This window comes from Puma concolor, chromosome D1 (assembly GCF_028749965.1).
Source record: "Puma concolor isolate L17-30 chromosome D1, mPumCon1.1.hap2, whole genome shotgun sequence".
NCBI lineage: Eukaryota > Metazoa > Chordata > Mammalia > Carnivora > Felidae > Puma > Puma concolor.
The window spans coordinates 1,486,974-1,510,690 of NC_141676.1; the positions used below are offsets into that span (position 1 = coordinate 1,486,974).

A 23,717-nucleotide genomic window follows, 5' to 3' on the forward strand; every position below is an offset into this window, starting at 1 on the left:
GAGAGAGGGAGAGACGGAGAGCAAGCTGGGGAGGGACAGAGAGAGAGAGAGGGAGACACAGAATCGGAAGCAGGCTCCAGGCTCCGAGCTGTCAGCACAGAGCCCGACGCGGGGCTCGAACCCATGAACCCTGAGATCATGACCTGGGCCGAAGTCGGACGCCCAACCGACTGAGCCACCCAGGCGCCCCTAACGTTTATTTACTTTTGAGAGACAGAGCGCAAGTGGGACAGAGGCAGAGAGAGAGGGAGACACAGAATCGGAAGCAGGCGGGTCAGGGCCAGGGGGTGTAGACAGCAGACGTCTGTGTTCTCGAGGTCTCGGGGCTGACAGTCCAGATCGAGGTGTGGGCAAGGGAGGATCTGGTCCAGGCACCTCCCCCCGCTGCTGCCCCCCCTTGGGGCTCCTGGGCCGGGAGAGGCATCACCCTGATCTCTGCTTTCGCCTTCAGCCCCCTTTCTCCTGTGTCTGCCGCGTCCAGCAACCGGGACCCCGTGGCCTGGGCGTCCCCAGCCCCATCTCTGAGCTTTGGAGCCGAGAAAGACACGCTTTCAACCCAACTTCCCACTCCCAGTCCACCCGACCCACCCTTGCTCTGTTTCTGCCCCTGTTTCCCTATTTTGCAAGCGCCAGAGAAAGCCAAATACGCCTTTCCTGGGCCGCGCCGGCTGGCCGCCTCCCCCTCCCCCTCCCCCACCCCCCAAGGTTGACAGCCTCCCATCGGGACACACCTAAAACTTCCCTGTTTTCAGCTTTACGGAGATGCAATTCACACACCGTAAAATGCACTCACCGAGGCGTATGGTTCAGGGCGCCTGGCTCCCTCCGTGGAGCGTGTGACTCTTGGTCTCGGCGTTGTGAGTTCGAGCCCCACGCTGGGTGTATAAATTACTTAAAAGAATTTTTAAAAACCTTAAAAAAAAACCCTAAATGTACAGTTTAGTGTTTTTAAAAATACTCTCAGGGTTATGCAACCACCACCACTGATCTAACTTCTCCGCGTCGCAAAAAAAAAACCCTGCGCAAACCCGCTCCGACCCTCCCCCCCCACCCCCATCCCGCGATGGTCGCGAATCTTTCTGCCTGTGGGTCCGCCCCACGCGGACATTTCACATCAATGGAATCATCCAGCGAGCGGCCCTCTGCGTCTGGCCTCCCTCTCCCGGCACAAAGTCCTCAAGGTTTCTCCGTGGTTCGGCCGTGGACGTTTCATTCCGTTTTATGGCCGAGTGACACTCATGTTGTGGATGGACCAGAGTTCGCTGGACCACACTCCTCAACGCCCCGGGGGTTGAGCCGCGCCCCCCCCCCCCCCCGCAGCCGTTGCGAGCGATGCCGCTGTGAACGTTCGTGTGCACACAAGAGTGTGCTCTCCATTTCTCAAAATGCCCCGACGGGGAGGTGCCCGGTCACACGGGAACTCTATGTTTAGCATCTGGAGGAAGTGCCCGTCTGCATTCCGGGGCCAGCCGCCCCGCTTTGCACCCCCAGCGGCCGCGAGTGCAGCGAGGGCTCCGGTCTCTCCACGCCCTCGTCAACACTTGTCATTGTCTGTCTTTTCCACCCTGGTGGGCGAGAAGCCTTGCCTCATCCTGGTTCTGATCTGCATTCCCTGACGGCGGCGTGTGACTTCGCCCCCTGTGTGCTTCGACCATTCTGTGTCCTCTTTGAAAAAACAGGTATGCACACCCTTCGTCCGTTTTTTACGTGGGGTTATTTGGGGCGTTAAGAGTTCTTTGCATGCACTGGACGCTCGTGTCTCATCGCATCTGTGGTTTACAAATATTTTCCCCTATGTCGTGGGCTGTCTTTCCTCGCCACTATCCAGGTCTAATTTACATAGTTGTTCTTACTCTGCCTGTGTTTTTGGCGTCCTGTGTAGAAGCCATTGTCTAAGCCAAGGCTGAGGGTCTGCTCAGCCGCCACACCGAGGGCTCCGTCCGCCTGAGATCCCCGTGAGCTGGTGTTCGCGTGAAGCGCGAGGCGGGGCCCAACTCCGTGCCTTTGCATGTGAAGATCCACAGGTCCCAGCATGGCTTGGTGGACAGACTACCCTCCCTCTCCCTGCCTCGTCCCGGGGCCCCTGCCGAGACCACCCGACGACGGGGACTGCGAGGGCATATTCCTGGCTCTCAAGTGTTTCCCACGGCGGCTCGGCAGCGCGTTTCCAGGGGGGAAGTGGGAGTCCAGTCCTTCATTCTTCTGCTTCAAGACCTGTCTTCGCTCCTCTGCAGCCCCCGCGTCCCCTTGTGGATTTTACGATGAGCTCCTTGAAAGGCCAGCTGGGTTTCCACAGCGACCCTGCGTGCCTGGAGGCTGTAGGTTAATTTGGGGAGTTCAGGGCATTTCAGCGGCATCGGGACTCCCGATCTGGGGACACTGGTATCTTTCCACTGGGTTAGATGGTTTGCATTTCCTTTTGATGATGTTTTGTAACTCTTTGTGCACAAGTGTTACTAAATCCATTCCTGGGTATTTCGTTCTATTTGCTGCGACGCCTCCGGGACCCCGTTTGCACACTGACCATTGCTCGTGCGTGTTGTTAGCACACTGCTTGTTTTTCAGACGTTAAACTCTTTTCTTCTTTCTTTCTTTTTTCTTTCTTTCTTTCTTTCTTCCTTCCTTCCTTCCTTCCTTCCTTCCTTCCTTCTTTCTTTCTTTCTTTCTTTCTTTCTTTCTTTCTTTCTTTCTTTTCTCTTCTCTTCTTTCTTTCTTTCTTTCTTTCTCTCTCTCTCTCTCTCTCTCTCTCTTAAATATAAAGCTGTCCCCTCTGGGCCTGTCTCTGCCAAGTGCAGGGATGGTCGCTGACTCCCTCACGGAGCACACTCCGCATAAACTCCCTGCTGGCTTCATTTGGGTGGTCTTTGTTCATTGCTACAGGAAATCAAGGCACAGGAGTGGGGTTCAGGGACTCCCCCAACAGGAAGTGTGCTCCACGGGAGCAGTGGCTCCGGCCCCTGGAGCTGTGCCTGGCAAGTAGCCTCCAGTCCAACAAGCCTGAAGGAGGAAGCTGCCTCCTGCCTCCCAGGGGCCAGGCCCTGCTCCACGTGCCCGGGCGTGGGCGTGACCTCACGTGCCACCACCCAAGAGCAGGTGATGGGCACTGCCACAGATGGGGAAACTGAGGAAGCTCAGAGCCAGACCCGGGGAGGCGGGGCAGCAAAGGCCTGCTCTTCGCACGTGCCCAGCACATGGCCACCCTCATCACCCCAGCAGCCTCACCTGCCCTCAGGGTAGCCAGCCCCTCTCAGGGCGCGGCTCTCCCGTCGGGGGGTGTAGCACTGGCAAACCGGACCCCATTCTCTAACCCCTCACGGTGCTATTCCGTGCATCCTGGAGCCAGAACAGAAACCCTTCTCGGGACACACCCCCCGGGTACCCACCTGCCCCGATCACACCAACACGTGTCACGTCACTGCCGCCCGTGACGTTAGTGTTGTGCGTCAGGGCGACCGGCTGCAGGGGGCCCGGACCGGACATCACTTCTGGGGGCGTCCGGAGGGCGTCTCTGGACACACGAGCTGGCCTCCGTGGACTCAGGACCACAGACAGCCTTCCCCAGTGCGGGGGGACCTCACCGGGTTCCCCTCGAGGCCTGGGCAGACCAGACGGCGGAGGAAGGAGGAAGTTGCCCCTTTTCTGGCCTCCCCCCTTGAGCTGGGACGTCTCCTGTCGTCTCCTCCGGCCCTCACCCCGGGACTCTCACGGCCGGCTCCCTGGTTCTCCGGCCTTCGGGCTCGGACTGAACCACCGCACCAGCCTTCCCGGGCCCCCGGCCTGCGGACGGCAGACGGTGGGGCATCCCGGGCTTCCTGAGCACGTGAGTCAGTCTGTGACTCCTACCGCTGTGTCTCTGGAGAGCCCTGATACATTGCTGGTGGGTCCCCGACGTCCTCACAAGGTCAAGTTGGTGGGCCACTGGGCGGCGCACTTCAGAAGCGGTCCCGGGCGGGGGCGGGGAGCCCACCTGTGCCAGGCTCCCAGAGGTGGCCCTGAACACCCTCACAGCCCATTTTCACAGTAAGCCCCACGTGCCTGTGGTGCCAGTTCCCCTGGAGGGCCGAGGCAGCCTGCTGACACGCGTGTCCCCATTCGACACGGGAGCCAGGCCTGTGCAGAGACCCTCCAATCGTCAGAATCTAATGCAGCTCTGTTCTGGGCTTCAGACCCGAGGGCTGGCCCCCCGACCCCCCACCCGCTCCCCCACCTCCACGTGTAGCCCTCTTCCCCCTTTCTGCTCCCGTCCCCTGGCTTCCTTTCTCTCCCTCCAAACGTGTCCCCCCTTTGCCTGGAATGCTCCTGCCCTACAGGGCTGACTCCTTCTCAGTCTTCAGGGCCAGGTCCCACCCCACTGTTCCTACCTTTACGTCATCCCAGGAATTCCCTCCCTTCCCAGAATTGACATGGTCCGTTGCGGGGTGACACCTGTCACCTTCACCAGTTTCTAAGGGCCTCGAGGGAAGAGGGCCTGGCCGCCCAGTCCCCACAGCCAGCATCTGGAATGGCACCTGGCACACGGCCGGGGCCCCTAAGTGGCCACTGCATGCCCGAACACAGAACCAGCGGCCAGACGACCTATTTTGGGGGCTGATGGACCAACGGCTCGGCGTGTGAGGTTCTGCCCCCCACCTGGCTCCGTGAGGGTGGGCTCATAGTCCCCCTGTGCTCCCCTTTCCCGAGGGCCCAAGGAAGGCCTTTCTCTGAGGAGTCAGCCCACATCTGTGGCAGGAAATGTCCCCATCACTGTGGACAGCAGGCCCCTGATGGGAGAGCAGACGGCCCAAGACTTCTAGACAAGCGTTTCGACACCCTGGAGACCTGTTCTGCCTCCTTTCCAGCAAAAAAGAACCTTGGCGGACCCCCGGGTAAGGACTCAAGCCACTTTTATTAACAATATCACCTGGACGCGCACAAACCTAACACCGTGTACAAACGTGTGCTTACAGCTCTCATCCAAGCATGAAGCCAGAACAGATTTTGAAATTAGCCACCAAAGGGGCGCCTGGGTGGCTCAGTCGGTTGAGCGACCGACTTCGGCTCAGGTCATGATCTCACGGTTTGTGAGTTCAAGCCCCGTGTCGGGCTTGGTGCGGACAGCTCGGAGCCTGGAGACCACTTTGGATTCTGTGTCTCCCTCGCTCTCTGCCCCTCCCCCGCTCATGTTCTGTCTCTCTCTGTCTCAGAAATAAATAAACATTAAAAAAATAATAATAATTAAAAAATAAATAAATCAGCCACCAAGAAAACCACAGAAGTGGGAGCACACAGGAGTAAACTGGGCTGCCGCTGTGTCTACATGAAGCCACAGCAGGGAAGTGCAGTGAAAAATTCGGTTCTGTGGCGGTGGCGGTGGCGCTGGCCAAGTCTCAAGCAGTCAGCAGCGATGTGTGCTAGGGTTATGCGGATACAGAACACGTCCGCGGGTCACCTGGCCACAGCTTCGCTCTGTCCCTTCGGGAGGAAGAACCCTCTCCACATCCTCGTCAGCCCAGGGGGTGAGGGCAGCAGAGCCTGGCCCCCACGCCTTCAGAAAGCCAGCTGGGCTGTGCGGCCGGCTTCCGTGGGGGACCGGCACCACCAGAGTGTGCACAGGATACACAGTATTTAGAGGCTGTCTTCCAGGTGGCTTGGGTCTCCTTGTCATTTAACACTGGTCTAGAGTCACCCTCTCAGCGATCTTTCCGAACAAAGACACCTCTAACAGCACTCCACAACCACCCCCTGACCATGGGACAAGGGCTTGGCTGCCTGGAATCGTGTTCCAAGGTCTTCAGGCCCCGCAGGCTGACTCTGTCACCCACCCAGGGTCCCGACCCTTGGAGCTCTTGGCATCGCCATCTCTGGTGCACCACTTCCTCCAGGGAGCCTCCGTGGATTGTCCAAAGCGCCTGAGGGAAGACAAAGCGGAAGAGGTTCTTCCCGGGGCGCCGCTGGCCACAAACCCCGTCTTCCCGCGCGGCCCCTCCCGGGCTCAGGCTCGCGGGTTGGCTGCACGCGGGTCTGACCCCGCCCCCGCCGGCCGAGCGCCTGCTCCATGGGGGAGGGGCTGCGCGCTCGGGCGGGAGGAGGCGGGGCCTTGTGGGCGGGGCCTTGTGGGCGGGGCCTGGGCGCCCTATAACAGGCGGCGCGGGGCGCGCGCCCGGCCAGAGAGCGAGCGCGCAGCGGCGGCGGTCACCCCAGTTGCCCCGGCCCGGCCTCCCGCTCCCCGCGCCCGCGTCTCCGCGCCCCACCCCCCCCCTCGCCGCGTCCCGCGCCCCGGCCCCGGGCCCGCGCCCCGGCCCCGCCGCCCGCTAGGCCCCGCGCCCCGCGCCCCGGACCGGCCCGCAGGCCGCCCGCCGCCCGCGCCGCCATGGGGGTGGAGGGCTGCACCAAGTGCATCAAGTACCTGCTCTTCGTCTTCAATTTCGTCTTCTGGGTAAGCCCCGACCGGGGGTGGGGCGGGAGGGCGACGGGGGCCCCCCGAGCCCCGGCAGGCCGCGCGCCGCGCTAGGCCCCGCACAGGGGGCGCAGCCAGGACGCCAAGTTGCGGGGCCACCTGTGGGCGCCGTTCGCGGGTGGGGGTCCTGGGCGGGCACGCGGGGAGGTGAGGGTCGTCCTGGCGATGGCGACACTGGGGGCTGCGAGCCGGGTCTAGGGGCTTCTGCGCGGCCGGGCCCAGGGCCCCCGCGGTCGGGCCGGGGCGTTCGGGGGCTTCGGGTCTGTGCCCGCTGGGTGATGGCTGTCGGTGCGGTGGGTGCGGGCTCCGAGCCGCCGGCCGCGGAGTCAGGGACCACCCGGCTTCGCGGGGACCGAGGGGGCTCGGGGGCGGGGCTCCAGGCGCCCCGCCCCCATGAGCTCATCCGGGCCACCGCCCCTGAATGGGCGGCCGGGGGTGGGGGGGGGGGTGGGGGGTGCGCACTCGGTCCGAGTGTCGGGAACCGTCCACTCCACTCCATTCCTGGCCCAGGTCGGCTCCCACCCCGGTCAGCTGCCTCCGCCCCGGGGACCGCCGTGAGGGGTCCGGGCCGCGGCGGAGCTCACACAGGAAGCACCTCAGCACAGTGTGGCCCGCGTGCTGGGCGCCCGCACCGCGGTGGCCACGCTTTGTGGGGCTGACCCCCCTGCACCCCTCACCCAGACCGAGACTGCAGCCCGGCCTCGCCCGGGAGGCTGTGGAAGCTCGGACGGGAGTGGGGCTGCGGCGGCCGTTCGGAGTTGGCACAGGACAGGCGGCCCTGAGGACCCGAGCCTCTCTGGGCACGCGGCCTGGGTCTGGGTGGATGCCCAGGTCTGGGCTGAGGTCTGGGTTTGGACATCCCCCTTGGAAAGAGGTCCTCCCAGGATGGTCATCTCTGGGTGCAGGAGGGTCTTGGGGGCTCCAGGCTGCTGACCTGCCAGTTGTGTTTTCCTGGCCTGGGTTAACCGCTAGTGTGTAACCGCTGGTGCTTTGGCACGGTCTTTGCTTCCTGTCTGTGTCGGGGTTGGGGAGGGGCCCGACTGGGTGCAGGAACACCTCTCAGGCCCTGCTCTGCCTCCCTGGGCAGTGACTGGGTACCCTCCTGGGCCCCTCCATCCTGCTGTGCCGCCACAGGCCGCTCACCCTTTCTCAGGAGGGACCCTGACAACATCTGGTGGACAGTGTATTTCTCCAGTAGACACTGGGGGGTAAACTTTTAAAGTGGCCCCTGAGCAAGTGTGTGGGACCGGGGACATCTGTTTCGCATCTGGACAGCCGAGGATCCCAGAGTGAATCTCGGGGCAATGAGGTATTTGGGGTGGTGAGGACAGAGACTGGAGTGAGCTCTGGCTGGGGGTGGAGTGGGGGTGTCACATCCTACCTGGCTGGGGAGGCACAGGTGGGGGGGGGTTGCGGCCATTGGCCTCTGCCCAGGGAGTGGGGGGCAGTGGGGCTGTCAGGATGGGCCAGGTGTGGCCTGAGCAGCCACTGGGGCCTTCACTCAAGGGGTGTTGTCAGTGTCACGTTAGCGTTTGCCTGCTGTGGCCTGGGCATGTAGGGGGCCAGGGGCACATCCAGACGCCCCTCTGCTGGCCCTTAGGCCCATCCCCTGCGAGCAGAGCCTGGATGTGGGGTCAGGGCCTTGACCAGGAGGTAGAGGGTAGGCGGACGTAGACAATGTGGCTTGGAGTAGAGTCTTGTCCTCAGGCTGAGTGTCTTTGCTGGGTAAGTCCCTCCCCCCTGCCCAGACTGGCAGGTCTCCAGGGCAGCCCCCACTCACCCCCCAGCTCTACTTGGGTGAGCCTGGTATTTCCCCAGGCAGCTGGGGTGGAGGCCTCACACGTCCCCAGGGGCTGCTCTGTATTGAGGCTTGAAGAGATGTTTGAGGCCTCTCCCCTCAGCAGCCACCCCGCTGAGCACTGAGAACTATGTTCCACGGTCCACGGTCACCGTGGCCCCACCCACCCCTGCGGTGGGGGCATGCAGAGCTGAGCAAGGCGGGGCTGGGGGGGCACCGCTCTGGCAGAGCCCCTCTCAGTGCGGGTGTCCTGCCTCTCCTGGCTGAGAGCACGGAGCCGTGGGGGTGGGTCTGGATGCTGGAGCCCCTCCCCACTGTCCCGGTCCTGGGCCTTGGCTTCCTGCCCTCTAAGGTGGAGGTCCACATCCTATCTCCCGGGGTTGGCCGATTACTAACGCTCCAGTGTTCGGAACTCAGGAAATGGTTGTAGAGCGTGGATGGCCGGCAGGAAGACTGCTCTCCTGGCCCATGTGGGCAGTGCCTTGGGGAAGGGGCTTGGGGGACCCCAGAGGATGTCGGGTGAGCCCAGCCTGACTCTCACTCACTGGGCAGCCTGGCCACGGTACAGGAGCAGGTGTAGATGGGGAGCTGGGAGGAGGCTTTGACAGTGGGTGTCTGGACCAGGTGCTTTTAAAAGTTCCGTTTCAGAGAGTGAGGAGGCTCCCACGACGGGGGGCGGGGGGGGCTGGCTCCTCCGGGAAGGGGCGCCGTCACCTTGCACACTCACGAGGCACGTCTCCTCCTTGTGCTCAGACTTCGGGGCCCCGGGCAGTGTGCAATCCGTAGGCCTGCCCACCGCCCGCTGGGGGCTCCCTGGCCGGGTGGGCATCGGGCAGTGAGGCAGGGACAGAGTGGGGGCCGGGCCTGGGCCAAGCCTTCGAGACGGTGCCGGTGGTGCAGACACCCTGCCCGGCAGCGAGGAGATCCTCCCGGTGGGGCGGGACCCGGAGCTTCCCGGCAGAGGCGGCAGGTCCTTGGGACTCCTGCCGCTGGGGCATTTCAGGAAGGGCAGAGGCTCCCCTCCCCGGGACCCGGGGCAGGTGACTGGCACGTGTAAGGTCGCTCGCCTTCCTCGTCTGTGAAGTGGGTACGATCGCAGCCTCTCCTTAGAGGCTGGCCGGGGAGAGTGCCGCGTGCCCCGCCCGGGCCTGGCTGCTCCTCCGACCTAATGCCTTCCGTGGCCGCCTTCCAGAGGCAGGGCAGCCAGGCCCGGCTGGGAACAGGGCTGATTAGAAGCCTCGCTAACTGGCATTTCATTCTCGCTTCCAGACAGCACATGACTGTCTGTCACTTAGCGGTTCTGTCGCCTTCCTTCCGGGAGAGGGGATGTGACCCTGGCGGGCTCTGGGTGGGGGTGGGGATTTCCTGTGCCCCGTTTCGGGGGGTGGGCCAGTGGACGGAGTGAGTGGCACAGCTTTGGGGGAAACAGCCGTTGGGCTGAGACAAGAAAAGGAAGTCTGTGGTCTGTCCTTGGAACGAACTGCCCCCAGCCCCCCAAGGATGTCTAGGCGGCGAGAGGCCTGGGACCCTGGCTGGTTCTGCTCTGGGGCTGGTGCGGTGCCCTTCCTGCAGGGTTCCCACCCCACCCCCAGCTCAGGTCTGTCCCCAGGAGTTGAGTTCACCCCCAATCCCTAGCTCACTCTGCTTCGAAGTCCAGACAGGGAGACGGACCCCAAAAGCCCCCTCTCCCAAAGAATCTACCCCGTGCCTTCATATCAGCGCCTGAAACCCCGTGAGGGGAAGAACCTGGGGCAGAAAATCAATAAGGCAGAGTCCAGGCACCCGTGGGAGGGGCAGATGGTCACCTTTGCCCTGGCCCAATGTTTTGGGTTGGGGATGGAGAAGCACAGGGGCTCTTTCTCTGGCCCTGGCACCCCAGGACCCAGGCCAGGGCACACGGCAAGGGCCGGGTGGTTTTCAGCCCTGGGTCTGCCCTGTGGCCAGCATGTCTCGTCCTTGACCAAGAACCAGGCTCACCCGGAATTGGCCCTCAGGACCCTTTTCCTGGGCTGTTTTCCACCTGTCTGGCAGAATGTGGTTTGACCCAGCGTGCTTCCAGAAAGCACTGGACTTCTCAGTGCCCCCCTGCCCCCAAAGCACACATCATTTGTACTTTGGGGCCTGGCCTAAGCCCATCCTGATGGCAAAGCAGGTGCTAATTCACACAAGACCACTTGGGGGCTTTCCGGGTGGACCCCCAGAGGCTAGGGGAGTCCCCATGGGCCAGCTGAGCCATTTCCCTTCCTAAGCTAGCTGCCAGGGACAGGGTAGCCACCCCCCCCCCCCCCCCCCCCGTCCCCGACCATGAGGCCTGGCCAGAGTGAGGGGCTTGGGAGGCAGGTTGGGCTGGGGGTCAGGTTGGGCCTGTAAGTTCCTCCAGTCAGTGGCCAGGGTGCTCTGGGCAGCAGACCAGAGGCCAGCAGCTCAGCCAGGGCCTGGGGGTTCGTGCCTCTTTGTCCCCTTCTTCTGACTTTGGAGGGTTAATCTCCCTCGCCTGCCTCCGATGAGTGGGGAACATGGTCATTGTCAAGAAGGTAAAAGACAGGAAGCCAGGGCCATCTGCCCTGCAGAGTCGGCGAGTGGCTGACCCACCCTGGCGTCCGTGTCACACAGGAATCGTCTGTCCCAGCTATCCCACACCCGGCTTGGCCTGGGTCATAGACGCCCTCGGGAGATGTCTAGCAACTCCCTGTCACCTGTCTTACCTGTGCCATCACAGGTGTATGTCGAGGCTGGTTTTGCACTGCCGCTGACAGCCAACTCCTGACCGAGGACGTGGACACTCAGGCTGAGACCCAGGGCCGAGAGGGACCCTGTTGCGGCTGGGGGAGCAGGAGTGGGGACTACCTGCCTCCCTGGGTCTCCATCCTGGGGGCCGGGAGGCCTGGCCCCCGGAGCTCAGGGCCCTTGGTCTTGGGTGGGGGCCTCCGAGAGGCAGTGGGTTTGGTAGTCACCGAGTGTGGTCCCACCCGGAGCTCACGGGGAGCTCACCCTCTCCCATGGCTGTGGCTCTGCTTGGCAGAAGGCCCACACTGCTCCCTCTGGGTGGGCAGTCTTTCGCTGTGTCCCCGAGATGATAAGAGCTCCGGCCCACGTGAGGTGGCCCTCCCCTGGGCCAGCTGGGCACAGGGCTGGACGTCTCCTTTGCCTGCAGCCGGGGCCCAGCCGAGGAGGCCCTTGCCCCGCTGTGCCTCACAGCCTGGCGTGGCTCCAGGGCTGGGGCTCCCCTGGGGCGGGGACAAGGACATCCTGACCTACTCTCTGGTCCCCTGCCCAAGCCCGCCCACCTCCCATCTCCCTCCCCAGGAGGAAGGCCAGCCCACCTCTGCAGCCCGTCTTCTCTGGCAGGTCACCGGGATGTCTGCGCCCACATGCCCTCCCTGCAGCGGGCGGGTTTGGGGCAGGGGAGCAGCCCACTTCCTGGTTTCACTACGCGGGGATTGGGTGGTAGGGTCGGGGTCTGGCCCTGCAAGTGGCTCTCCAGTGTGGCCCTAGAGGTGGCAGGGTGGGCTGGGAAGTCCCAGCTGAACGGGCCCTTGAGGGCCTGTGTCATGACCCCCTTCTCACCTGCCTTTAGGCGCCGGGCCAGGCGGCTTCCTGAGGTTCAGGGGCCTCGAGAGACACTTCTGCCTCCTGGCCAAGGTGAGGGTCTCTGCTCCTGGTTCCACTTCCTTCCTGCCTTGAGCTGCTCTCAGAGGCCGGGGTGGGCCCCCCCTCCCCCCCCAAGGCCTGAGGTTGGTCTAGGGAGGAGTCTGGACCTGTCCCCTCATGGTGGGTGGAGAGTGAGGGCCAGCCTGCAGGAACCCAGGACCTGCACCCAGCCTGAAAGATGGCAACAGGACTTCCCCCTTCCCTACTCACCCTGTGGAGCCCATCCTAAAAGTGTCTTTTTTTTTTTTTTTTAAGTCTGTTCATTTATTTTGAGGGCGGGGGAAGGACAGAGGGAAAGGGAGAGAGAAAATCTCAAGCAGGCTCCACATTCAGCACAGAGCCCCATGCGGGGCGTGGTCTTATGCACCTGGAGATCATGACCTGAGCCGAAATCAGGAGGCAGATGCCCAGCCCACTGAGCCACCAGATGCCCCTGAAGCGTCTTTGCTGCGCAGCATTTCCTCCGACTTAACCTGGTGGCCCTGACGGTGTTTATGGCCTGTGCTTCCCTCCTGGGGGGTCTCCAGCTCCCCGCCAGCCGCCAAGCCGAGTGGGTGCTTCCCCATGCCTTTTCCCGCGAGCATGTCCCCTGGAGGCGGTGGGTCGGGAGCGGAGCTGGCGCGGAGCCCGGCACCCTCCCTCTCGGTGGACCTGCCCCCCTGCCCCTGACACCCAGGCCCCGGGCAAGACCAGCACCGCCTGGAGGGTGTCAGTGACGCACCAGTTGTCCTTGTTGCCCATGGAGCGCGTGGGTGGGACGGGGGTGACTGCTCAGCTGCGGGCCCGGGGTGCGGCTGCCCCAGGCCTGTCCGGGCAGCACCCGCTCTCTCTTGCTCCCTTTTAGCCGCTTCTTGGAAACGGCCGGCAGGCTGGGCAGGATCCCAGCGCACTTGGCTGTCCCCTCCTGTTTCAGCTGAGGCTGATATTTATTAATTCTCAGAAGGGAAGAAGAAAGAAACAGAAACAGAGCCTTTCATAGGGTCCTAAAGTGGCCGTGCTGTCTCCACCGTGGGACCCGCCCCTGTGACCAAACTGGCAGTCTCCTTCCTGAGTGCTGTGCCCTGGCCCGCCCTGTGGGAGCCTTTGGGGGGCAGAAGCCTGTTGGGGGGCAGGGGTGGGGTGCAGGAGGCTGTTGGGGGGCAGGAAGCTGTCGGGGGGCAGGAAGCTGTCGGGGGGCAGGGGTAGGGGGCAGGAGCCTCTTGGGGGGTAGGAGGCTGTCGGGGGACAGGGGTAGGGGGCAGGAACCTTTCGGGGGCAGGAGCCTGCCGGGGGGCAGGGGCAGGAGTCTGTTGGGGGAGGCAGGAGGCTATCGGGGCAGAAGCCCTGTCGGGGGGGGCAGGAGGCTGTCGGGGGGCACGGACTGGGGCCAGCAGGGCTTCCGGCAGGCGAGGGGGTCCGGTGACCATGCGTGCAGGGTCCTGTTGGGTGGGGATGATGAAACGTGTCCGGCCCTACCGCTGATACACCTGCCGCGATGACCATGGCCGCCGGCGCGTGTCGTGAGCCAGTGTTATCCAGGGGCGGCATGGGAAGCACTCTGTGACATGAGCTTATGTACCTTTATATCCTTGTCTTACGAGGGAGGGTGTGGAGGAGCAGAGTCACGGAGGTGAGCCTGAGGTGAGCGCAGGGCACCCCTGGCTGCCCGCTCTGGGCCCCACCCACTGCCGTCACTCCTGCGGTCCCTTAATGCTGGACGTCCGGGCTCCACAGTTCTGCGGTCCCTTCTTTGGCCCTAAGACCATGGTTCTGTGGCAGGACTTCAGCACAACCTCTCCAGGTGCTTGCCACGGGCCACGGGCACCCTGGCGAGCCCAGAGTGTCGGCCTCCTCACCTTGAGGCCCGGTGGGACCCGGGAGAAACATTTACCCCCAAAGACCTTGCTTAGAAGTCCGTGGTCAGGGTTGACTGGGCAGCTGGGGGTTGAGCACAGCTGTGTCGGACGTGGAGCACCCGGCACGTGTGGGAAGCGTACACCTTGCTTGCTCAGTGCTGACCCAGGTGGACCCCTTGGGGCTTGTCACCGTGTCGAGATAAGGGACGTGTCCACCAGCCCCGGCGGCGTCCCGGGGCCTTGGGGCCCCTCCCCCACCCCGGGGCGGCCAGGGGCCTGTTTTCTGTCGCTGCGCGTGATTTGCATTGCGTGTACTTTATTTAGAAGCTGCTCTCCATTTGGTCTGGCTTCTGTCGCTCAGCACAGTTCTCGAGCCTGCGGGCTGTCGTGCAAGGGACACACTTCCTACTGCCGGTGGCTTCGCCGCGTGGCTGGGCCACTTTGTTTTCGTTCAGACTGTGGGTTCTCCAGTTGAAGGAGAGGTCTGGGGCTGGGAACAGCGGGGCCCACGTCATGGTGGGGGCGCTCTCGTTCACGTCCCTGGGGGGACACCTGTGCCTCGCCACATGGTGGGTGTGTGCTGGGCCGGGTGGAGGACTGCCTTTTTCTGCCAGCACATGGACTTCCCTTCCCTGCCGGGGGCGCTTTCCAATCCCACCCCCCCCCCCCAGTACAGATGAGGTGACCTAAGGTGAGCATCTGCCCCTCCTCTCCACCCCCCCGCTGCCTGGGCCTCGTCATCTGGGAGCTGGGAATGGTCCTCACCACTGCGTTCACCTGGCTCTGCCCGGTGCGTCTGTGCAGGGCCTGGAGTGATGGGGTCCTGGCAGGGAGGGGACACTTCAGCACCAGGCGGGACCAGCTTCCATGGGCCTGTGGTCCCGCCTGTAGTGTCTGGGGGGCGGGCTCAGCATTTCTGCTAGGACCATGCGCCCCAAGACTGGCTTGTCTCCTCCGTCCCTGGGGGGCACTGTGCTCCACACCCCGCCCCCCTCCACTGATGGGGACAGGGAGGCCAAGCTGCAGCTTGTGGCCAGGCCTCTGCGACTACAGAGGGACTACAGAGGGAGGCCCAGGACAGGGGCTTCCCCTGCCCCTCCCCCTCCCCCCTGGAACATCTCACAAAGCCGGCTCTGGACCACAGTTTCGAAACAGAACAAGTGACCGTTTCAAGCCAGAGTTGCCACGGCAACCCTCAGCCTCGACACCGCCTCCCTTGGAGCCGCAGATGGCCGCCACCTCGGGAGAAGCCGAGGACTCTGGGGCCCCTGCCCTGCCCACCCCCCCTCAGCCGTCCCCTGGGTCCTCTGGTCCTCTTGCGGCTACGACAGGTGCCACAGAGAGGCACAGGATGCTGGGAGCCCGCGGCCCTGCCCTTTGAGGGCTACGCGGCGCCCGGAGTGCCACGGGAGGGGACCTTGGCCAGCAGGTGCACTGTAGGCCCTCGGCACTCACGCTTGGATGGGAAGGGCTTACGGTGCCTCCGTCTGCCCCTCCCCCACCAGACCTGGGACTCCGGGAGAAGTGAGCTGAGAAAGCGAAACCCAGGCTAGCGGGGCGGCAGACCGGGTGCTCTGAGGGACGTGCTGGTCAGCCTCGCCCCCCGCTGATGTGCCAGCGGTCCCACCGGCCTTACCGTTAGCTGAGCCGAGTGTAGAAGGGTCTGGGAGCTGCTGGGGCTTTCCACGGGGCACCGTGCAGTGCTGGGGCTCCCGGCCATACCCTCCGCCGTCTCGGGGGTCTGCTCCCCGGCCGGGGCCCCGGGGCAGGTGCTGGGCTGGCCAGGGGGTTTCCTTGGGGTCTGCTTTTCAGTTTCTCTTCCCCATGGGACGTGTAGCTGTGGGTCTGTGTGTGAGGGTCAGCGTCTGGTGCTGCTGTGGGAAGACCCCGGCTGCCAGCACACGGATGGTGGGAAGAGGGAGAGCCGGAAGCTGGCGGCCGCGTAGCCAGGCCTCCCGACTGGAGCCGGAGTTTGTAGCTCTGGGAGTACGTGCCACCTTGGTGGGGCACCCAGGGCTGGGACGGCCCGGGGAAGAGGCTGGGGCACTGAGGGCAGCCCGGCCGCTGGCCCGGGGTTGGTCGCATGCTCGTGTGGAGGCTGGGCCGGCACAGTCCAGGCTCCTCTTCGGGGGGCCCGCCCCCACCCTCCACGGATGGCCCTGCGCCGGCAGGACAGTGAGTCTGGTGGGGGCCTCCCTGGGCCGGGAGCCCCTGTCCTCATGCCAGGCTCTGAGCAGAACCCCCGTCCTGCCCCAGCTGCTCAGGCAGCCCCTCCCCTGGCCTGAGAGCACAGCGGGCTTCCTTCCTCCTGCAGTAGCTTCCCTTCCCAGGGCCGGCAGCGGCAAGGATTTCTCCCACAAACAGCCCGGCCCCTCGGCCTTGCGGCTTCCTGGATGCCACCAGCTCAGCTGCCTCCCTCCTCTGTCATTCCCTCCATGGGTCCCGCCAGGACCCCGGTGGCATCAGACCCACCGCTCTGTGTCTCTTGGCAACAAACACCTGGGGTCCTCTCTGTGGGGTTCCCAGATGAGCTGAGGGCTGCTGGAGCCACCCCCCTCGGAGGAGGGCCCAGCGGTCCCTGGGGTGCTCCGGTCTGGTGTGGACTCTGGCCAGATTTAGCAAATGAAAATACAGGACATCCACTTAGGTTTGCGCTTCAGATAAAAAACGGATACTTTTTTGACATAAGCGTGCCCCATCCGATATTGGGGACCTGGTCTTCGGTATCCAGGCCTTCTTGGGGCCTCTCAGATCCCAGGTCAGCAAAGCAGACGCGTGGAGCCGGGAGGCTGCCCAGACCCCGGCAGTGTCTGTGAGGGCCACCTGGAGCGCGAGCCCTCGGACAGCTGACCCGGTGGCAGTGGGGGCCCAGCACCTGCCGCCCCCTGGATGTTCAGTGTGGTGCGGTTCACACTCACCCCTGCACCGCTCTGGGCGAGTAACCCTGTACCCGTTCTTTCTCTAGTTGGCCGGAGGCGTGATCCTGGGTGTGGCCCTGTGGCTCCGCCATGACCCACAGACCACCAACCTTCTCTACCTGGAGCTGGGAGACAGGCCTGCGCCCAACACCTTCTACGTAGGTGAGTGCACTCAGTCCGGGTCCAGGGCCTGGCTGGCTCTGGGCTGGGGGACCAGGAAGGACCCATCTAGGCCTCGGATCATGACTGCTGCAGACAGACGGTCAGGACGGGCTTCCAGGAGGAGGAGGAGGAGGCAAGGCCTGGGCCGACTTAGTGGGGCTTGCCCTGTGCTAGGCTGCTAGGCAGGTGGAGGCCAGCCAGGAAGGGCTTTTTGGGCAAGAGAGTGAGCTGGAGACAGAAAGTGGGTGGGGTCACCTCAGCCTGGGGACCTTCGGGGCCTGGGGTCAGAGGTGGTCAATGCCTGAGTGCTTGGGACAGGAGCCAGGCTCCCGGACAAAGCTGGAACTTCAAGGGGTGGGTGAGTTGTTGGGACCCCACCAGATCACTGCCGGGGACCAAATCGGGGCAGGAGGCAGCTGGGTGGGGGCCGGGGAGCTGTGTCTCCTGGAGGGTATTTCGGGGGAGGCTCCCTGGGAAGGGGTGGGGCCGGATGCCTGGGCAGCGGGACTGGCAGCTGGAGCCCAGAGGAGGGGGCGGGGGGGAGGAAGACTGGGGCCCCAGGGTGGGGCAGGGGCCAGTGTGACTCAGGCCGCCCCCCCTCCAGCCACACCTTGTTGCCTTATTAGGCTTCGGCACCAGCTGTGCCCCTTCGGGGTGTCTGTCCCTGAGGGATCGGGCCCCGCCCCCGCCCACCCTGTCCAGCAGAGTTGCACTCCTTAGGTTGGTCCCCAGCCAGTGGGAGGCAGGGCCTGGCCCTCGTGTTTGTGGAGATGTTTCTGTCCTTTAAAGGAACGGCCTGGCCTGGCCTTGGCAGCTGGGCAGGAAGTGTGTGTGTGCCTTAGGGTTTGGGGCTCCATGTAGGGGTCAGCGGCCACCCCTCTGGCCTGGTGTCCTGTGTGCCGCCTGGAAAGGGTCTGGGCCCCTCCCATGCACTTGGGATACATGCTTGGTTGCTGAAGCAGGGATGGCCCAGGGCACCCCGGGCCACAAAGAGGATCCTCTCTGAGCTGCAAGGTTGAGAGGTCGGGTCCAGGAGCACCAATAGGGTGGCCCCTTTTTGCTCCCTGGAGATGGGAGCTTGTGACTCTGGCAGTGGTTTCCTGGGGCTGGCTGTCCCTGGGGCGTGGGGGAGGGGTCCTCCATCTCCACATTCCCAGGCTCCCCCAGGGCTGTGCAGCCCCTCCCAGGTTTGAGTCTCCGGAGGACAGGGTGCCTCCGCCTACCTGCTCCGAGGGTGCATGCGAGGAGGACTGTGACCCAGGGTCTGCCACAGGTGGTCCAGGCGCCCTCAGAAACAAAGCTGTCGGCTTTGCCCGTGAGTCCAAGGGCAAGGAAGTATCCTCCAGACCCGCGAGAGCCTTTTCTCTCCTGCGAGGCTCCTCTCCCTCCCCTCTCCCTCCCCTCCCCCAGAGGTCCGAGCCAGCAACAGCTGGGCGTGGCCTGGGGGGGTGGTAGGTGTGGGCAGGTGGCTCCGGAAGGGATCCCCCTCCTGAAGGAAGCCTCAGGGCACTCCTGTTCTTGCAAAGCCTCCCCCTCACTCCAGGCCAGGGCTGGGCAGGGGAGGGTTCAGGAAGCAGGGGGGCAGGGAGGGGAGGGTCTGCTGCAGCTCCAGGCCTCCTGCTCTGCAGGGCTGTGCCCGGGCTCCGGTGGGGAAGCGGTCCCACGGGAGAAGCTCCCTCATAGGGGCGCCACGTCAGGCTGTCACCCGGGGCCTGACCCTGGCTTGCAGAGAGGCCTCCAGCTTGGTGCTCCTGGCTCTGGGGGTGCCTGTCCTCGGGGGTAGCTCCAGCCCAGGGACCTGGGCTCCTGTGGTGCCCCCCTTCTGCCCTCCCCCACTCCATGGGCTGCCAGTCCCTGCCCATCAAGGACCAGCCTTCTGGAGCCTCCCACTGGCCCTGGTGTGGGCTGGGCCTGCCAGGGAGGCGGGGAAGCAGATGTGTCCCTGACAAGGGCTCTTTGTCCGATGCCGGCAAAGGGGGAGGTCAGCTGGGTTCGCTCAGCACCCTGGGCAGAGCCGCAGGGCCCGGTGGGTCCCTGACCTCACCTGCCAGAACCCCCCACAGGCTCCAGAGGAGGTGGGGCCTGGATGGGGCGGGGGGGTCAGGCACCTGCTGCCGTTTGCCGAACCTCACAGTGACCCGGGAATGGGAACTTGGGGGTCCCATGTGGCCTTGAGGATGGGGGTATCAGGGCCTGAGGGAAGGGAGACCCAGTTTGAGGGTGCTGCCCCCCTGAGCCGGGAGCCCCCTAGGGCGGCCGTAGCAGGAGGCCTCTCTTCAGCCAGGTCCACCGAGTGCTGCCCAGAGGCTTTGGCTTTTCTGAGCCCAGTGGTTGAACCCCAGCCTCCTTCTCCCCCCCGGCTGGCCAGACAGAGGAGCCCTGGGGGTCTTGGCTCTGCGAACCGGGGCCTGGGCTGCCCACAGTGTTGGCCGTGGTGGCCAGGGGACAGGCCCAGGCTTGCGAGGCGGCTATGGCTGGCACCCCCTGAGGGGCTCAGGGCCCTGTCTGGGTGGGTCACAGGAACCAAGAAGGGCAGCATGGCTAGGCCAGAGGCATTCCCAACTCTGTGGTGGCCCCTCCTGCCTCCCCAGGAGCATGCGCCCAGACCGGTGGGCACCCCGGGCAGAACTGTCCCTGCCACCACATGCCATCCTCAGTGGGGTGGGGCACCGCAGCCGCCAGGCCACCTTGTCCAGCAGGCCGAGAGGCTGAGCCGAGCCCGCTCCTCGAGCCCACGGAGCCACACAGAGCCACGGGATCTGACCTCTGCCCAGGAGCAGTGGGCATGCCCTGCTGCTGGCAGAAGGGCCCCTGCAGCTGCCTCCCTCTTCCCACCCCTCAGGGCCCTGTGCACCGAGAGGGGTGGTGCTCTGTGCCCCGCCTCCCCCACCCCGAGTCCCAGAATCTTAGGAGGAGCCAGAGTGGGTGCAGGTTGTACGAGGCCCTCCCCTCCTGGGGCCCGTGGGTACGGATCTGATGGCGGAGCTCTCTGCGCACCGAGCACATGCCAGGCAGTGCCGGCCTGGGCCTCACCGGCCTTGCTCCCGGGTCGTGGACGAGGAGGCCCGTGCGGGAGAGGTGCCCTCATGGCTGGCCGGGCTGCAGGGCCCTCTCTGCTCCTCCCTGGGGCATTGGGAGTCCTTTGTCTTCCGGCGGGGTGGCCCGAGTCCTGGGCAGGGGCCGTGCGCACATGGCTGGGGAGGTCCGGGGCGGCAGGCTCTCGGGAAGCGGTGCCCTACGGGACGTGGCGCACTGAGGGTATCTGTTGCTCCCCCACAAAGGCATCTACATCCTCATTGCCGTGGGCGCCGTGATGATGTTCGTCGGGTTTCTGGGCTGCTACGGGGCCATCCAGGAGTCCCAGTGCCTGCTGGGGACGGTAAGGTCCTGGGCGGGGTGAGGGGTGGGGCACGGCTCCGCTGGAGGCAGCACGCGTTCACTCTGGCGGGACCCCCTTGCCCTCTTGGAGGTGGGCTCTCTCCGTGGCCTGGGGACCTCTCCCTTTGGTTGCCTTGCTTGGTCCTGAAACCCCTCTGTGCTCGGTTGCCGTCCCGCCTGGTCCCTAACTCACGGTTCCACAGTTGCTTTTCTTGTTTTTAAAGAAAAGTCACAGAAACGACAGGGAGCGAGGCCCCGACCCATGGCCGGCCTTGGTGGGGAAGCTAAGGCCAGCCAATCCGGGAGGCACGGGTAGCGGGCGCTGTGTCATCACCCCCTTCCCGTGGGGAGAGGGAGCAGCGGGGTGCGCAGGGGACACGGGGCCCGCGGCTATGCCAGCCCCTCCAGCTGCCCCGCCACGCAGAGCCCACCCCGCGGGGATGGCGATAGGGTCGGCACACGCTTCTCGACTCCACGCGGCCGGGTGCCACCGAACGCCCCACGCACACCTGTGCGTCACTCGGGTGCCTGTCGTCTGCGGACGGTGAGCCCCAAGCTGCCCCGTGCCTGCTCTAATCCCCCGTTTCTCTGTCCTCCTCTGGGTCCTGCACTCCGTCCTCAGTTCTTCACCTGCCTCGTCATCCTCTTTGCCTGTGAAGTAGCTGCTGGCATCTGGGGTTTTGTCAACAAAGACCAGGTGAGCCTAGGGCCGGGGGGCGGGGGGGGGCCCGTGCAGCGTGGACAGGAGGGAGGAGGGCCCTGCCGCTCAGCCGATGGGCCTGACCTTGGATGCAGGTGCTGTTGGGGTGCCCCCTGATGAAAGGCCACGGAGGGCTTTCTGGAGGAGGTGGCATGGGGGCCAAGTAGAAGCAGGTCCCCCTGTCTCCCAGCACCCAGGGCGGAGTGGGGGAGGCATCCAGATCTGTCCTGGAAGCAGTGTCTTCCCAGAAGAGCCAGGTGAATGCTTGCTGCCCCGCACCACTGGGGGGGGTGGTCCCTGCCGTGGGTGTGACCTCACCCCTCCCACACACCCCTCCCCCAGATCGCCAAGGACGTGAAGCAGTTCTATGACCAGGCTTTGCAGCAGGCCGTGGTAGACGACGACGCCAACAATGCCAAGGCCGTAGTGAAGACCTTCCATGAGACGGTGCGGGAGGGGGTGCCCGGGGACCGGGGCGGCTGGGGGTTCGGGGCGTTGGCCTCTTGGGTGTGGCCCCAGCACGTTCCTCAGGAACAGGAGGGGCGTGGGGGACCTGGCAGCCCTGCCCCTGGAGGGTCTGGGAGCCCCCCTGGAGGGGATTCTCCAGGACCTGTGCATCCCCAGTGTGAACCAGATGAGCCAGTCAGGCTGCGGTGCCGGGGTCTCTGAGCAGCTCAGCTGAGAGGGAGGAAGGGAAGGGGAGGGGCCCCTGGGCTCAGTGCTCCCCCTGGAGTGGACCATCCAAGCCCCCCACCCTGGGCCAGGCTGGGGCAGCGGCTGGGGCTTCGGCAGCCTGTGGGGTCACCTGGGCCATCTCCCTGCGGATCCTCTCTCAACGAGGGCCCAGGGCTGAGCACGGGTGCCCTCGCTCTTTGCAGCTCAACTGCTGTGGCTCCAGCACGCTCTCCGCGCTGACCACCTCCATTCTCAAGAACAACCTGTGTCCTTCAGGCAGCACTGTCATCAGCAACTTCTTCAAGGTACGCGCTGGCGGGCCGGGCCGCCGGGCTTGCTCCCCGACTCGGCTGCCGCCACCCCTGGGCGGGGCTCGGGCAGTGGGGCGGGGGGGGGGGGGGGGGCGCCTGGCTGCTCCGCTAGCACCAGCAGGGATGCGGCCGACAGCCAAGCTGGGTGGTGCTGTGGCCAGTGGGGGTGCTCTGCTGGGGGGCTGGGCTGAGGCCGAGGTTTTGCTGACAGCCCCCCGGGGGAGGCGAGTCTCTGCCCCCGGAGAGTGGGTGTGGACGGCGCCCTGACCTCCCAGATCAGCACCCTCCTCGTGGCACCTAGCGACCTGAGTGGAAGACAGCACGCACAGCACGTTCCGTCTCCACGTCCATTTTAAAATGGGTGTGATAGGGGCGCCCGGGTGGCTCAGTCGGTCGACCGTCCGACTTCAGCTCAGGCCACGATGTCACAGTTCGTGAGTTCGAGCCCCCCGTCGGGCTCTGTGCCGACAGCTCGGAGCCCGGAGCCCGCTTCGGATTCGGTGTCTCCCTCGCTCTCTGCCCCTCCCCTGCTCACGCTCTGTGTCTCTCTGTCTCTCAAAAAATAAACATTAAAAAATTTAAAAATAGGGGCGCCTGGGTGGTGCAGTCGGTTAAGCGTCCGACTTCAGCCAGGTCACGATCTCGCGGTCCGGGAGTTCGAGCCCCGCGTCAGGCTCTGGGCTGATGGCTCGGAGCCTGGAGCCTGTTTCCGATTCTGTGTCTCCCTCTCTCTCTGCCCCTCCCCCGTTCATGCTCTGTCTCTCTCTGTCCCAAAAATAAAATAAACGTTGAAAAAAAAAATTTTTTTAAATAAATAAACAAAACGGATGCGAGATAACCTGGCAGAGACTGGGCCCCTGTCACACCTCTCCCGAGGGGTGGAACCCCTCCGTGCTCTTTCCGTAATGATCTCGTGCTGCCATACCGTGGGGGCCTGAGGACCTACGCCCCTGACCGGCTGCGGGCTGTCACCCCACAGGAGGACTGCCACCAGAAGATCGATGACCTCTTCTCGGGAAAGCTGTATCTCATTGGCATCGCGGCCATCGTGGTTGCTGTGATCATGGTGAGCGCACGGGCCGGGCATCTGACCGGGGTCCCCACTGGGTCTCCGGGTGCTGACTGTCCCGCCCGCCTCTCCCCGCAGATCTTCGAGATGATCCTGAGCATGGTGCTGTGCTGTGGCATCCGGAACAGCCCCGTGTACTGAGCGGCTCCAGCCGCTCCTGCTGCAGGGGGGGGGGGGGGGGGGGGGGGGGCGCTGGTGAGAACCCTGCGGTGGCCCTAGAGTGACCGGACATCCCTGAGGGCCCCCCTGGAGGGGCCGCCACCGCCTATGTATAGAACTTCTCCGGTAGTACTCTGCTACACTTATTAGCCTTTTTACTTCCGAGGTTTTGTTTTTGTCCTGAAGTTCCCCGTTCCCTTTTGGGGCTGAAGTCACCTATAGACGGCATGTGAGTTGGGCCTTGGGGACTGCAAGGCAAGGGCCCCTCTGCTTCTGCAGCTGCTTAGGGGCTCTGCCCGCTCAGCCAGGCTTCTCCTGGGGGCCACGTGGCCCACCCACCTGCCCCGTGGGCTGCACGGCTCATGCCTTTTTTAACCCTCTTTCCCCTCCTGCCACTTGTCTAGAGCCGGGTCTACAAGCAGCCTTATGCCTTCAGTGCACCTCTCCTTTCTAACTTGTCACCTTCAACTGTAATTACATCTTGAAAGTCATTCAATAAAGAAGGAAAAACCGGGCATGCTAACAAACTGTCTGGCCCCTTCCTGTGCCTGCAGCATCCGAGACCCTGGGGGTGGCTGGAGGGGCAAAGGACCCTGGCGCTCGTGAGGCTCAGCTCTGCGGACCT

General features: G+C 64.4%; 1 protein-coding gene across 1 annotated transcript; it reads left to right on the plus strand.

The window, feature by feature from the left end:
* Positions 1 to 6,200: 6,200 nt before the first annotated feature.
* CD81 (CD81 molecule) lies at positions 6,201 to 23,619 on the plus strand. Its single transcript, XM_086676584.1, has 8 exons — positions 6,201 to 6,415; positions 16,686 to 16,800; positions 20,082 to 20,179; positions 20,801 to 20,875; positions 21,221 to 21,325; positions 21,757 to 21,858; positions 22,844 to 22,930; positions 23,012 to 23,619. The coding sequence occupies exons 1-8, from the start codon at positions 6,350 to 6,352 to the stop codon at positions 23,072 to 23,074; spliced, it is 711 nt and encodes a 236-aa protein (XP_086532710.1). The 5' UTR covers positions 6,201 to 6,349; the 3' UTR covers positions 23,075 to 23,619.
* The last annotated feature ends 98 nt before the right edge of the window (positions 23,620 to 23,717 follow it).